General features: G+C 42.8%; 1 protein-coding gene across 3 annotated transcripts in view; it reads right to left on the reverse strand.

Annotated features, from left to right (window-relative positions):
- Nucleotides 1-14,929, reverse strand: part of LOC124186851 (mannosyl-oligosaccharide 1,2-alpha-mannosidase IA) — a 271,893-nt gene that overhangs the window by 23,975 nt on the left and 232,989 nt on the right. For 2 of the 3 annotated variants that reach the window (XM_046578900.1, XM_046578918.1), the window contains one exon: nt 1,246-1,461. In XM_046578900.1, coding sequence (XP_046434856.1) covers nt 1,246-1,461 — 216 coding nt within the window. Of the gene's footprint in view, nt 1-1,245; nt 1,462-6,139; nt 6,653-7,578; nt 7,765-14,929 lie in introns of all 3 variants that reach the window. The other variant, XM_046578908.1, reaches the window with a different exon arrangement.

The raw sequence follows: 14,929 nt of genomic DNA on the forward strand, positions 1-14,929 counted from the left end.
GAAAGCCTTGGAGGGTAACATGGCCAAGGTCGATAAGCCAAGGAGTAATGTTAATCGAACCGGTATTCGGTTAAAAAGTAGTGAAAAAATACAGGTATAAAAGGCAAGATCGCGGAGAACTGGCCATATTTTTTTTTTTTTTTTTTGCTTTGCACTCCCACCCTTTTCGTTACTTTTACATCTCTCTTTTCTTTCATTCAAACAGCAAGTCTCGTACCAGTATAATCCAGGTTTTACGTGGGAGTCAACAAGCCTGTAGTCCAGACCCTTTCGTTTCAATTCTATACCTGCACTCTTTATCTCGCTAATACCATCGCCATTTGTAATCCGTCGTATTCCAGCCGCTTTTTTTCCTACGATTCTCTCTTTCCTTGATTTCAGCCATCTCCTCGTTTTTTTACTATAGATACTTAGATTATAGAGAGACGGATTATACATGTGAGAACGCACATGCGAGCTCTGCTCTGCAAACGTACCGTTGAATTTAATTTTTAATTTTCTTTCACGAAGCGAGAAGATTAACCCTTTGACTCGTAGTGGTAAGTATTCTTACCGTCTATTTTATATCCATATTTCGCGTAGTTACGAGAACTTTTCAACATATTTCTTTGCGGTTTTTGCTAGTTCTGATAGTATAACGATAGGTTTTCAATAGTCGAGTGTAATTGTTGTGAAATAATGCAAATTATTATGGTTGGAAACAAGTTGATTGAAAAAAAATCGTGAAAATTGAAGGAGTAATTCATTTCCGAGAAAGGATCTCCTATACACGTGTACATGTTTTACATAATTTGTAAGTTTTTGGGTTCACTTAATACGAATCTGAAATCAGACTTAAAAAATTCAAGATGTCGGATCCAATATAACGGACAAAAACTTCAAATTCAATTCGATCGAATCCGCAGAAAATAACTCTGTCGAGTATGGCGAATCTAATCAGCGGCACCAAAAACCGCTGCGTACAATTTTTTTACCATATTCGATCAAATTTGAAATTTTTGTTCACAGTATTCGATCTGCCGTGTTAAATTTTTTAAATTCGATGTTGGATTTGTAATCAGCGCGTGTTGTATTTGTAAAAGATGACTCAGCACAATAACGTGAGACTCAAAGGGTTAACCGAATCAATTCTCTGAAAGTTCACGCGCTCACGATTTTTGAGGAAATCAAAAAAAAAAAACAAAAAATCCACGGTTATTCGAACGAAACTTTTCCACTGAATTTGATACTAGGATGAAGACTTACCAGGTCAAAGTCCAGATTTTCAGCGATCCAGTCACGACCCTGTTTGAACTCATCGTGGAATCCCATTATGTACAGAGTGTCAAGGCCGTCGACGATCGAGGCGCCCATGTTCGTTGCCCCGAAGATGCTGGCGCTGTGACCGCGTTTCGAAATCGGTCGTAGTTCATTTTTCCCCCATGCGTATCTCACGTAGTTGTCCCAGGCATGCTTCATCATCTGTTAAGTGAAAAAATTCAAACGATTCGATTAGAAGCCTGATTTGCACGAGCGGTATCACAAATTGAAGAGATCGATTTTCCCTAAAAGAAGAAGATAAAAAAAAAAAAAAAAAATAAAATAATAAATAAATAAACAAACACTGATTACGACCGTTCAATATTCTTACTTAAAATTCGCCCTTCCGGTTTCTTTGGCCACGGTTAATTAGCCGGCTTACGGTGTAAGGCGGGAAAAGGGGCGAAGCATACTTACGGGCTGACAAATTCTAGCAATTAGCACTTAATTGAGAGTAATCACGGAGGATGAATTTCAGATTAAGATCGTTGCGGCTTACCGTCGTCAAGTGTCCTTGTTGAAGATCTATACGTGCATGACGGGTACACGATTTTTAAACAACGCATTATATCGATGGAACGAGAAAATTAAAAATATTAGGAAATATTATTTTCCACGAGGTTTGTGATGTAAAGTAAAGCAAACGATAAAAGTGCGCAATAATATAATATATTACGATACCTCAGTTCTTTTTCCCCATTTATCCGACTCGCTAGCGTTGACAAATCAGTTTGGCGCTTCTGTCAATTCTGGAACTGTAAAATTGATCGAGTCTCTGTTGTAATTTACACTTACCTCGATAAGCAGGAAAATTGTTTGATTTCGAAACCGTCTCGCATTCGGGAAATAATTGCGTTATTTTAGATTGGCGTTGTCAAGTAAGCCGGAGGTAATAAAATTTGCCGTTAGTTTAATCGTGGCGGTAAACCCAATTACATAGTCGACGATAAATAAAGCACATTTTACGTATAGTTGCACCTACGACCAGAAGCGGTAATTGAATAAACGGACAACGCGAGACTCGCTATCGTATAGATCAGTTTTTCACGTCAATCAAGCCACACGGTATATCCACTGAATGTTTTAAGACGATTGCACAGCGGTAAGTAGATGATTTGCAAAGAGAGAGAGAGAGAGAGAGATCTGTAATTGGCAAAACGCGTTCGTGCGGGAATAAAAACGTCAAGTTTCAGTCTTTCGTCGCGTAACGCACCTGCGGCTCTTCGGACAAATAATAATCATCGTTTGCAAAATTGACGTCAAGACTGGTGAGTGGAACGCAACTGGAAGGGAGTTGGATGATATGTTGATAGAGATGAAGAAGAAAAAAAAAAAAAACAACAGAAAATGAGAAGACGGCGCAGGGAAAGTGAAACACAGTCTGACAGTAGATTCTCATGCCGCCAATTTCTTTTCTCTCCTACGTCTTCTTCTATCTGGTTTTCTTTTCTTGTTCGTTAAGCGTAAAATGACGACCCTTTGGGTTTACTTTCTGGGTTATAAAGCTCACCGCGCGTCCCCAAGAATGATTTCGTCTTCACGCAAGGACGCGCCCAATTATAGTGCCCGGTAACGAGGCTCTCCTCCCTCCAGGACTCTCGAGAGCTAACCGCGTACGGGACGAGGACCGTTTCGACCGTCAAATTTATCACGAAGTCAATACGGGAGATGTCTGGCTAGATGCAGGGACTAGTACCGCCGCTTTTCATAAAACGTGATCAAAGGAATCAGATTGAATTTATTTTTATAGACCGGGCAAATATCGGTGCTTCGCTTCTCTCACGCTGAATTACTTTCGCGAGGAATCAGAATTTCTTCGAACGGGAATTCCCGGGTTTTCTCAAACTTATTTTAGCTCATTATAACTACCGATCAACGGCTATCAATGACGAGTTTAAAACTGGCTCTTTTCAATTGAATACCTCGATTAATTTATTAGCGAGATTCCAATTAGTCGAACACTTTGTTCTGATTCTAATATTTAAGTTAACCTAGCCAATAATCATACACGAAAGTTTACCAAAACTTTGTAATTAACAGTAAATTAAATAAATCTGTAACGGTTGAGAATACGTTTGATAAAACGCTAAATTATAACGACCCCACCTTTCGTCCCCACGGATGGTTTACACCACCCTAAGTAGCTAGCGATGACAAAGTAATTTATACTAAAAAAATATCGAGAATCGTTCCCTCTCATCCCCGAAGAGAAACACCGCGGCCTTGCCGTTCCTTCGTTTCTTCATGCTGTCCAATTAAGCAAACCGCATACTTGGAGCGGCTGTTATTGTGTACCGCGATTTGAATCTGGCATGCTGTAGTCGCCGATCCCTGCCACCGCCTCCGTCTTGTGTACCTGGTGGGAATATATTCGCTCTGAAAAAAAAAAGGCAAAGGACGTAGGCGGGGGTGGAGGATAGGATTCGACCGACACCCTGGGAACCTCCGACGATTCGGGACCAAGCCGGGCAGAACGGTGTCGTGCCGGAATTCGCCATTTGCGATCTCTCCACCCCGTCGCCTCGTCACTTGAGGTATAATTACGGCTTTGTTTGTTATTGCGAACCGAGTTCTGCCCTCCACCTTCAGTCCTCAACCCCGAATCCCCGAACCCTGAACCCTCAGTCCTCAGCCTCGCATTGTCCTCTCTGGAGCTAATAGCGTGAATTAATCTTTGCTAAGTGGGCCTGAGACATCTCTTCCACTGCATCCATATCCGGGTATCCGAAACGAAGGAACCACCCTTCGCACCGTCCGGATGTTTGCCGAGAAGAGCGGAAAGCGGCAGCATTCGTTGCTGCGGAGGCGTGGCGGTGTCTTCCTTTATTTATTAGCATCTCATTAACGGCTGGGGCGCTCAGTTCTTCTGCATTGTTCGCGGACTCGACGAAGTGCGATGAAACGGAGGAGGAGGAGGGACAGAAACCCGGTGGCTGAATGTCGGCTGGATCACAGAGGGTGAGAGGTGAGAATGGAGCCTGCTCTTTAGGCTCGATAGAGAATAATACCCCCTTTGTAAAATTCGATGATCCGAAACGCTGGTGGAGAAAACGGCCGGAGGAGGTGTACGTACCCATGGAGGGATGAAGAGATGGAGGGATGGAGGGTAAGTGGCCGCACCACCGAGGAATTACGATCATATCACCCAGCGCCTTTCATCCTAAACTCAAGAATCCAGCAATTGCCCGGGTTTTCAGTTTACGCGACGGATTAGCGCTGCATTGACGAGAAAATTAAGTGACGAGTACGATGACTTACGAACGCGAAACTTGGAACATTTCCCGCGTCTTTTTTCTTTTTTTTTTTTTTTACTACATTGACCTCAATCACTCGCTATCGCTATTCGACTAACCAATCAAATTAGACGCTTTCTGAGGGATTGGAAAGCGCCCCGCAAAGGAGATCGAGAAAATACGATACAACCGATAAGAATCGTTCTCTACTTCGTCCTTATAGCTAGCGTCAATACACTTTAAACCATGTTAATGTAATTGCTAGGCGCTATCAGCTCCACACGTTTCCTAACTTCGGGTGATGGCAGGTCACCGTCGGATTACTCTCTTAATTAGTAAAAAATATATTCTCCGTCTTTGACGTTGGATTTTCTGCTACGCGTATAATAACGAGCCTCTGGGGCATCAAGAATGCTATTAGCATTAAGCAGGATCGCACGGTTTAAAATCTGGATTTTAGGGTATATTGAAGAAAAAAAGGATACTAAAAATAAAAGGGTTTCAAAAATTACTTCAAGCATAAAATGTAAATCAAATTTGCATTTTTGTTATTCAATTTCAGAAGAAGAAATAATCCATTCGTCTTTCCAGATTCGAGACATTCAATATTTCGTAACGTTTGGATTCTTAACGATTTTATCATGTTTTTTATCCAATGATATCGAATGAGGAACAAAAGGTCAAATAACTTTTATACTAGTTTAATTGAACTGGTTTTTTTACCCGTCTAGAAATAAAAATATTCAAAATAGTAGTGATAATTAACTCGATTTTCTACAACAACTGGTTTTGTAAAAAGTGCGACTTAAATAAAGGGGGTAGAATTGAAACTAGATTACTGAAAATCAATTTCCCATAAAAAGATTTCGAAGTATACTTACAATTACTATTGGAATGTGTGCGGAGGAGCAGGGATGAATTCTGCGTGTATATATGGTGAAGTTTCGTTTCTTTTACAGCGCATAGCAGCCTCTGTAAATGTCCTGGAATTCCGCGCTCCGCTGCCTCGTACACGAGTATGCAAGGTATATAGAAAATAACCTATAATTATACGAAAGATAGGTACATACCTGCCTAATGCAGTTCACGTCATGAGCTCATGGCTGGCGGAAAGAAGGCGCTGCAAGTGGTGGAGAAAAAAAGATGGTCGTCACTGGGAATCCGCAGCCAAAGATGGCGCGCGACGATATAGAAAAGGCGTTAAGAGTCGGGTTGAAGATTCCTCAGCTGATCGTAGATTGAGCAATTACTGCCTCAGGATTTTTCTACTTACTTTCCGCGACTCGTTGCAGTGACAAATTGTCGATGAAAAATAATCTGTCAATGAGATCCGGAGTAGATGGAGTATAGAAGCTTCTGGATCACCAAAATTTTTCTCAAAGGCGGGGAGTTTAAAATTTGCGTACGTAGGATGCGCGGAAGTATATGAGAGGTGCGCATGCGCAGTGGCGGGCAATTCGAAACGTTGGAAACCAGAATACGCTGTCGTTAGATTTGGGGACTGATGGGAAAATTTTGGTGATCTAGAATCCCTCCAATCTGTCTACCTACTGTCCGATGAAAACAGGATATCGTCCCGGGAAAGGGAGAGACTTCCGTTCACCTACCTCTTTGACCTTTTCCCTTCGTTGGTTCGTCTCGTCGTCGAGCGGAGGGTTCGGCGGTCTGATCTTGTACGGTGCTGGCCCTATGACGTGGACAGGAGCCGGACCGACGGCCGAAGGACCAAGTTCCTCATCACGATTCCGGACGTCCTTGTCCTCCACTCGAAATTCCTCTTCGGGAACTGCGTTGTCCTGTTCCCATCCGGCGTGTATCTTTGCGGGCAACTGTTCCGCAGGAGCAACGCCTCGATCAACGACGGTTCCAAGATCCCGCCGAGTTACGAAGGTTCCGGTCAGGAGGACGAGCAGCATAACGGACAGCAGTCCGCTTATCGCGAGTCTTTGCATCAGCCTCATTTCTAGGCCGCAACACGTGCCGTTCGCTCTTGTGAAACAGGAATTTTGACCGCCAATTTTGCCGATCGGCAACGGTTAACCTTCGCCAAGGAGTCAAACTGCCCTTTGTATTTACTTGACAGTCGCGTTTCACGGTTTCGGACGAACTTTTCCACGTATCTGTGTGTAAGGATTCAGTTTTCATTCGCAAATAGCGTATGACTTATGAATGGAGTCTAGCGGTAAAACGGAAATAGGAAAGAACCGTTTACGAAGACGTTCGATTTACGGTCCATATGGTCAAATAAGATGAGGGTGAAGTTAGTTACGTAAACCATGATAAAGAAATACTCTTATTTTGAAAAGCTAACTCTTTTAAAGTCATTCAAAAACAGCGCCATAATGATCTTTTCCCTGATGTTTCGTTACGTTAACGTTAACAACTTCAGCCTCATAATATAAGCGATTCCACGATAGTGCGAGAGAATCGTAATATGTTTTACATCCGATCTTGGGAAGTAAAATATATACCACGTTGATACTACAATGAATTTATAAAATATCGTGATATGGTTTTAGTTTGTTTTTCAACTGTAAACCAAAGTTTTGTCATCGCAAATTAACTATCTCACGTCAAGTTTCACATAACAGATTCGAAAAGTAGTGAATTTATCTTCAATTCGGAGTTTGAATTTAATGATAGTAGAAACTATCGGTCAGAGCAAACGTACGATCGAAAAAGATTGCGTATCTGTCTAAAAATTCTTTCAACCTACTTATTATCAACCGTCACTAAGATAGTAGATCATTATTGTAGTTATTATATAATGATTATCGTACTACACGACGACTGATAATTTGGAGATACTAAAAATATTGATTAGGTAACAATTCTTTCAAGTAATTGAAGAAACATTACTTGAAATCTTTGACAAATTCACAAACTCAATTTCATATTACTGTAATTAAAATGAGTAATAAAATACAGCGGTTGAAAAGAAGCTGGGTAAAAATAATATCACGCTAAAGATAATTGAAACTCTGCAGTAAGGTGATGAGATATATTGCAAACGTTATACCTACGTGCCAAGAAAACAGACACTCACTTGTCAACCACCTGTTGTTATCACAGCAGTTCTTGCCAGAGCTGCTTTCGGAAATTTATTTCCTGTATTAGAGACAATCACGTGGCTGGCTTACGATTAGCGACAAGGAACCTTCGACAGCAACAAATGTTATAACGTTTCTTCGATTAGCCGCAAACGTCTCGAAGGATATTCGATATTTCCAAGCTGTGGAAAAATGAATCAAAGTTATGGGAGTTGTACCGACGATATATTTTCCGAGTTCATTATCGCCGTTTCCGGTTGTCCGGAAGTCGTTCCCGCGGGGAGTATCATCAAAGAACTGTTTCTACCCAACGGTAATTAACCTCAACAAAAGCCGTATTCCGTGCGCAAACGAATCGTTTGAGAAAATGCAACGAAACGTGGTATAAAAGCGGTGTTCTCCGTACTTACGTAAGGTGTACCAAACACAAAAGCGTGGAAGTGACGTGAGTTGAAATACAGAGAATCTGTGTTTGCTGTGTTTGCGTTGGTTTTCATGACGCGCGAATAAAACCATTTGTGGAACAAACGGTGACTCGAGAGTAGGTATGGAACTAAGTACCAGCGAGGTCTGCAGAGACGACGAAGCGCGTGGTCGCGATACGCTCTGTTAGTTTTTCCAAGTTCGTCAAGTAATGAGGGTTTGATACGGTAGAATGGTTTTCTGGACCAACGGAAGGAGCCGACCGATGGAAGAAAATAGGGCTGAGAACAACCGCGTTGGAATTCTTCATGCCTAGTGGCTAACCTCGGTGGATGTTCATCGGGGACTGACCGCTGTTCTTCGGCGTTATGGACCCAGTGTAATCTCTATCTTTCTCAGTTTCGTTACAACTCCGCGGACCGACCAACTGTGACTGTCGGACTTTTCGTACAAGTGGTCGGACCGAGACTTCCGTACCAGCCACGAGACATCGTGTACCAAGGCATGATTCAAAGTCTCTCTCCGACAAACTGCCCGCGGCCCAACGTTTCTTACAAACAGACATACGGAAGACGAGGAGTTGAAGTAAATCCGATAATGGAGTTGCTCGCGAAGCATAATCGAGAAAGACTTAGGAAGATTATTCACAGTTAAGTTTGTATAATCTCCACTAAGGATGTATTAATTCCAGATTCTCTTTCGTAAAACAGAACACCTAACAGACTCCGGTGAATGGTTGTAATCGTTGCGAAACTCGATTGAATCTCGTTCTTTTTTTTCCACGATTCTACTCGGATTGCTCAATGTCCGATTCGGAATGGCAGTCAAGGACGCGAGTCCAATGCTGCCCGGAGACATTGTCGAATCTGTCGAAAGGTCAACGAGAGACACTGAAAGGTCAGCCACGCCACGCGTACGAGCAGCCTTTAGGTGAGGGGGTCAGCTTTCACTGTTCGGCACGATCACTTCTATTCCTGCCTACTCCGACTGAAGCAATCCGTTAGAGAAGAAAAAAGAACGTCTTATTCACTTTTTCGAAATAATTTAATGACCAGTTGGGGGTCGATTGTAATTCTCGCTGACCCGTACTTACAGCGACGAGGGTGAGCCGGGATTCAAGAAAGTTTTCAAACCATCATAGGGACGCGCTATAGGCTCAGCTGTAACATTTGGAGTGATTAGTCGATGTTTTTTTGTTGGTTTGGAATTTCTCTTCTCTTCGACGACTGTAACGTTGTTCAAGGTCGACGATTTGTCGAAACCGATGGCTGTGGACAAATGTCTGTTTGAATTACGGTTCGGTGGAGATTTGCCAAGAGGCCAATCAGTAAATCCGGTTCGTACTTCGGTTGGCGGTGATCTCGCGGGTAGAAACATATTTCACAGAACGTTGGTTATACATTGTCGTATTTTTTTACCTTTATTTCTGTGCTGCAGTACAGTGTTAATGTGAACTGCTGCAGGCCGCTGTGAGAAAGTTATCTAGTTCGTTTTCTCAGGAATAAAAACAAGGGATATTTACTAAAAAAAATATGGATATTAACTCAAGGGAATCTTTACAAGTGGCACTGTCTGCACCCAAGACGCCAGTTGCTTTCCAAGCAATCTGCGAGAGACGCAAATTTTTTTGTAACCTAAACCAGTCATGGATCATTAGCAACTTGATGACTAATCATTCCGGTTATTGCTACACCAGTGGACCTGGAAATTTCGTCGAAAAGTCAATAAGCCTGGGAATTTAGAACCGTGGGCGAAGAAGGAGTCGATTCGTTATTTAAGCAGATTTTGGTAGATTGAAGTTTACCAAAATCGGTTTCTGGAAACTTGCGGGCGGCGGCTTTAGCTGCGGATTGACGGAGTGGCCAACTAACTCGGTGTAAATTTACTGGGAACAATCGTAAAGTCAGGTGGAGCTGCTGAAACCGCAGACTTTGAAGACCGCATAACCACAAAATGGACATGGACGTGTAAACACCCGGCGGAACCGCTGCGTCAGCCGGTAGAAGTTGTTGGCACCGGGCTAACATTTTGGTAGAAAAGTTTCCGGTATCACGGTCTATGTGTATACATATATATCTCTCTTTACTTCCTTCCCCTTTCTCCGTACTTTTCTAGCTCTCAAGGACTCAACTACGAGCGGAATTCGTACTATCACTAAAAAGGCCCATGAAGCAACAGATTGACGCGTTGGTGCTGCGAGAATTTGAGTGATGGATAACTCGACTTGGGTAGGGTACATCCAGGGTAAGGCTTCTTTTCATCGTCAAAACGACGCGACCTATGATTAAGATTTTTTCAGACACGATTCAACGCGCCAAAATCCAAACCAAACGCATATGCGAAAAGTGAATTTGAGGAGGAGGCGTTTGAAGTGTTGAAGAACGACAAGGTTTTGAAAAACTTGGTACAACACGCGAGAAGAAGATGTAGAAGGGAAGCAATTTTTTACGTTAAAGTGTATCAATCTCAGAAGAACACAGCGAGACGAGATGAAAACCACTCCGTATACTCGCGTGAGAGTACAATAAGCCAGTTTCCACTCCAATTTTCATACGACGTTATTAAATTGCCATGGAAACATAGAAGCGTCCAGTTTTTTCGATAATTGCCTAGCTGCACGTACCCTGTCTCTTGGTATTGGATAGGGCTCAATGCCATGTAGCGCCGCATCGCTGCGTCATTGAAAGAATTCTTCAGAATAGTAACAGTGTAGAAACAAAGTACCTCAGCAGACTTTCTTCGGAGTGATTGTATTAAACGGCCAGCATCGTCTAGTCGAAACTCTGAAGGAAGTTTACGATCTACCTTATGATTTCTGTCAACCGTCCAGACCGCTCATTTCTCAGTTCCAGTCTTTTCGAGGTGCCTGCCTGCAGGAAATGACGCTGTGCTTTAACCTCGAGCTTTGACCTTAGGCCGGCAAGCACACAATATAGGTAATATAAGACGGTATTGTATCTGCGCTTCGCTTCGTCTCCGTCTTTTCTTTGTCCTACGTCGGCCCACTTTGCTCGACTTTGTTCAGCAATGAAAGGCCGACTGTGACCCGCACATCAGAGCGGCGGAACTGATAATTACTGCCTTTAGCACCTTACGCTCTATGCCCAAAAATGGGATCGAAAAGCGATCCATCTCCTGCAATGTGATCAAATGGATGACTGATAGGAGTTCGTCTTTCGGGTCAGTTAACTTTTCAAACGATTATAGCCAGTCATAGTCGCGGTACCAAGAGATCTCGACCGGACTTCATCAAAGTAGAGTCAAAACAGCTCCCAAGTTCAGACTTGCGCAGGTGCTATTAAGCGGCCAAGGTAGGCTTGTTTTAATAACGAGCCGATGGGCCACCCACGCGGATGGCGCCCAAGAATGAAGGTAGGTAAAGTCCCAAGTCTCAAGTCTTAAGGTGGGTAATTCTTGACGTGAAACTTTCAGGACTAAGCAGGGTAGCACGGCTGCACGGTAGTGGTAGAATATTCGTTAGAAACCCGACTGTATTAAAGTGAAGCTGGCTTGAAAGTTCACCGATAAAAATTGCAAGCAGCATACATGTGCGATTAATTATTCTAGCAGAACGTATGAAAAGGTGCCGGTTCAAGCATATCGTTATAATTTCTATAAATGTACATGTGCTTTCGTTTCACCAGCTAAAATGGGCGACCTAAGGAAGTCTGAGCTTTTCTGAAATCAAAGATTTTCCGCAACTACATTATCTACTTGAGAACAGTTGACGCGTTGGTGCATTCATACGTAATTAAACCGAGTTCAGAAACGTACCGAACTTCGATTAACACGGTGGACTGTTTCCTTGGACAAAAGTAAACGGGAAGTGTTTCGGTGAATATACTTTTAGCGTGAAGCAAAAACCGAGCGATGGTTTGTTTCGGTAATGAAAATACTCGGCGTACGATAAAACTACTTTTGCGTGGATCGTTGTTGCTTGTTATCTAATTGCATAAAGATTAAATGATTGCAAAGCCAACAATGACCATGGCGCTTTTATAACCCGACGTTAAGAGGCATTGGAATTTGTCGAGTCACACCGTAGTCCACGGAGACCGGACTCGGCTTCGAGGTACGAGTAGGTATAGGTACACAAACAAGTCCGATAGAGACGGACTAATGAGAAAAAGACTTGGTAGGTGAAGGTCGATGACCTATCCTTATTTGCTGTAATCTTAGCGATACCTCTTTGACTCGTTTTAGTAGCTTCTACACCAAACGTCTCCATCGGTTCATCGAAGTAAATCAGAAAAGTTCAATAATGCGTAGGTCCTTAAGTACTGCTATTTTCTCCTTATTGCGATAAATTGTTGAAAGTTCAACATTGAAGTATGGAATTCGGGATGGTTTTGAAAAAACGAGCATACTCGAATTTCTGTGGTTTGCGTCTTCCCCTAAAGGCGAGAACTGGAATTTATCAAATGAATAATTACACTGCCACCTTCATTCTAACCATTGTCTTTGTCCTGTTGCAGTTGTTTCAAAGTGTAAACATCGATTGTGCGAATGACGTTTGAAAGTGTATCGCCAAGCTGAATAATTATTTATTCGAATTAATCGTGAAAATATTTATCCCAGATGCGTAAACGACAAGCAACTCTACAAATAAGGTTTCAGTTTCTCGTTGTCGATATTAATCCTCGATACTGGAAACATAAGGTCTCAGTTAGAGACCGAAATCAACCTGGTGGATCAGGAGTGGTGATAATCCACTTTATGAGATTACGCCGGTATTTCATACCTCGGAGGCTAACTAACGGCCATGTAAGTATGCGTACGGGATTTTCTACATATCCGCACAAACGAAACCGTAGAACATCGTTCTAAAGGGATGAAACTCGCACTAAGGTAGTAGCCGCGAGAATATACAGCGTGTGTTTTCGGTCCGACAATAGGGAGAAAAAATGCATGAGATTGAAAACGAGTGTCTGGAGTGAGATGTCCTCGCAATTGAAGAGCGGATGAAATCGACATGTGGAGTCGGTTTAAAACGTGCTCCATGACGGGGTCGCATAGAAATTCGTTGAAGCGGTGGTAGAAAATGAGGGTAATAAATGCTCGGCGGGTCCGGAGGTCCCGTTGATGTTATTTACTATATAATGCGAAGAGGTTCCTCTCCGAGGAAGAAAGTCTACAAAAAGAAGGATACACGAGCGAAGGCGTAGTGTACCTTGGGTTACAGAGTGTGGTGGAGGGCGAGCGAAAGGACACGTGTAACTCCTCTCCCTGGAATGTTGTAGCGCCTTGGACATGAATTTCGAAAAATTCTCAAAGGAGACATATATACATATGTGTATCTATAGAGAGCTCGAAAGTCCCGGAGGAATAATCGTTTAGGATCGAGACAGGTACACAAGGACGTGGAGGGGTGAAGGCGCGTATCCGAAAGGGACAATATGCAGGGTCCCGCGACAGGGGGTCCTGACCCCAACAAACCTTGTGCAACATTTATTACGGGGACAAAACATTCTTCGATGTCGGCAACGAGAAGATGATTAATGACCTCCTTTTGTCTCCGCATTTATAATAAGCGCGAAACTCCGCTCGTCGTTCGCGTAACGGAAATTGATTCTTTTTTTCATTCTATACCGCGATTTGCCCCCTCGTTATTTCGACGAAATAATCCCTTGACGAAAGGACCAATTCGCATGGGGGGAGAGAAGATTGTACGGCCCGACTTTTCAGGGTGAATCGCGTAACCAGCGGCGCCTTCGTTTCATCATTTTCCATCGGCTGGAACGACTTACATGCGGCTCTCCGACTCGGGTTCAATATTTGAACGAAATATCTCAACGAACCTGCTGCAGGTCCTCCATCCGCTCTTTATTGATCATCAATCATCGAAATTTGACGCTTATAAGTCTTGAAATCTCGATAGCCGTCCTTTCGTTAGATTGGCACGTGATAGATTACGCTTAACAGTGATTGATTCCACGTTCCTACGGAACACAGAAGGACAGAAGGAGGACCCGCAGGATAGTCGTGCCCAGGATTCTAAGAATCTTTTTTTTTTTTTTTTTCACTATCTTTCTCGACGCGTCTCCTTTCATTCTTCCTTTTTCTTTCGGCTTCTTTTTCTCCTTCCGCAGGTCGGCCCGTCTTACTAGATTTCGGATCACTTCGCCCCATCATTCATGTCTCCCGGTCAAGGTCTACTTATTGTATTAATTATAAGGCATCGGCACGTTTTTCATTACTGATGGACGTACGATTCGTCGGCGGATGTCCCGGCTTCCTCAAAAACAAGTCACTTCGAAACTACGGTAATGGAGTCTAGCATAAAATTCAGGCCAGAAAATCTGGCTCCGAACCGTGATTACAGCGGTGCTGGTCCTGTGTCATAAAAGAAGTAGCGACGTCTGCAGAATCAAATACTATCCTCTGAATCTAAAATCAAATTCGAACCTCGCATCAATAGAAAAAGTTGTTCGATTTAAGGTTTCTTTATCATATTACAATATCAAATTTAACTTTCGTTTTGATCTACATATACAATATGTATCTACAACGTGTCAATGTGTTACGTAACAGTGACGCAGTATCGGAAGCGTCAACTTCGAAAAACTTTCGCAATTTCATGCAACATGCACGGTACCTACAAACCAAAGTTTTATTGCAAGCAAATTTTTGAATCAGAGATAATAAGATGGGTCAAATTTACTGAGGATCGAAAGGGACAACCTCTTCTCATTTCACGAACAGAGTTGTGTGAAAGATTTTTTGGGACTGAGCGGGTACATATTCCCAAAGCTCATACGAGACCCAATTGAATTCCTAGGTCATTTTAGAGCACGAGGCTCTCTACACGTGTCATCTTTCACGGTAAAAACTTCCCGACTGAATTGTCAACCACTTTATTTTCCCCGCCCCCTGTCCCTTTGGGGAGCGGAAAACCCAGGCGAAATATGAGAGTTTCCGGTTTCG

This window comes from Neodiprion fabricii, chromosome 1 (assembly GCF_021155785.1).
Source record: "Neodiprion fabricii isolate iyNeoFabr1 chromosome 1, iyNeoFabr1.1, whole genome shotgun sequence".
Lineage (NCBI taxonomy): Eukaryota > Metazoa > Arthropoda > Insecta > Hymenoptera > Diprionidae > Neodiprion > Neodiprion fabricii.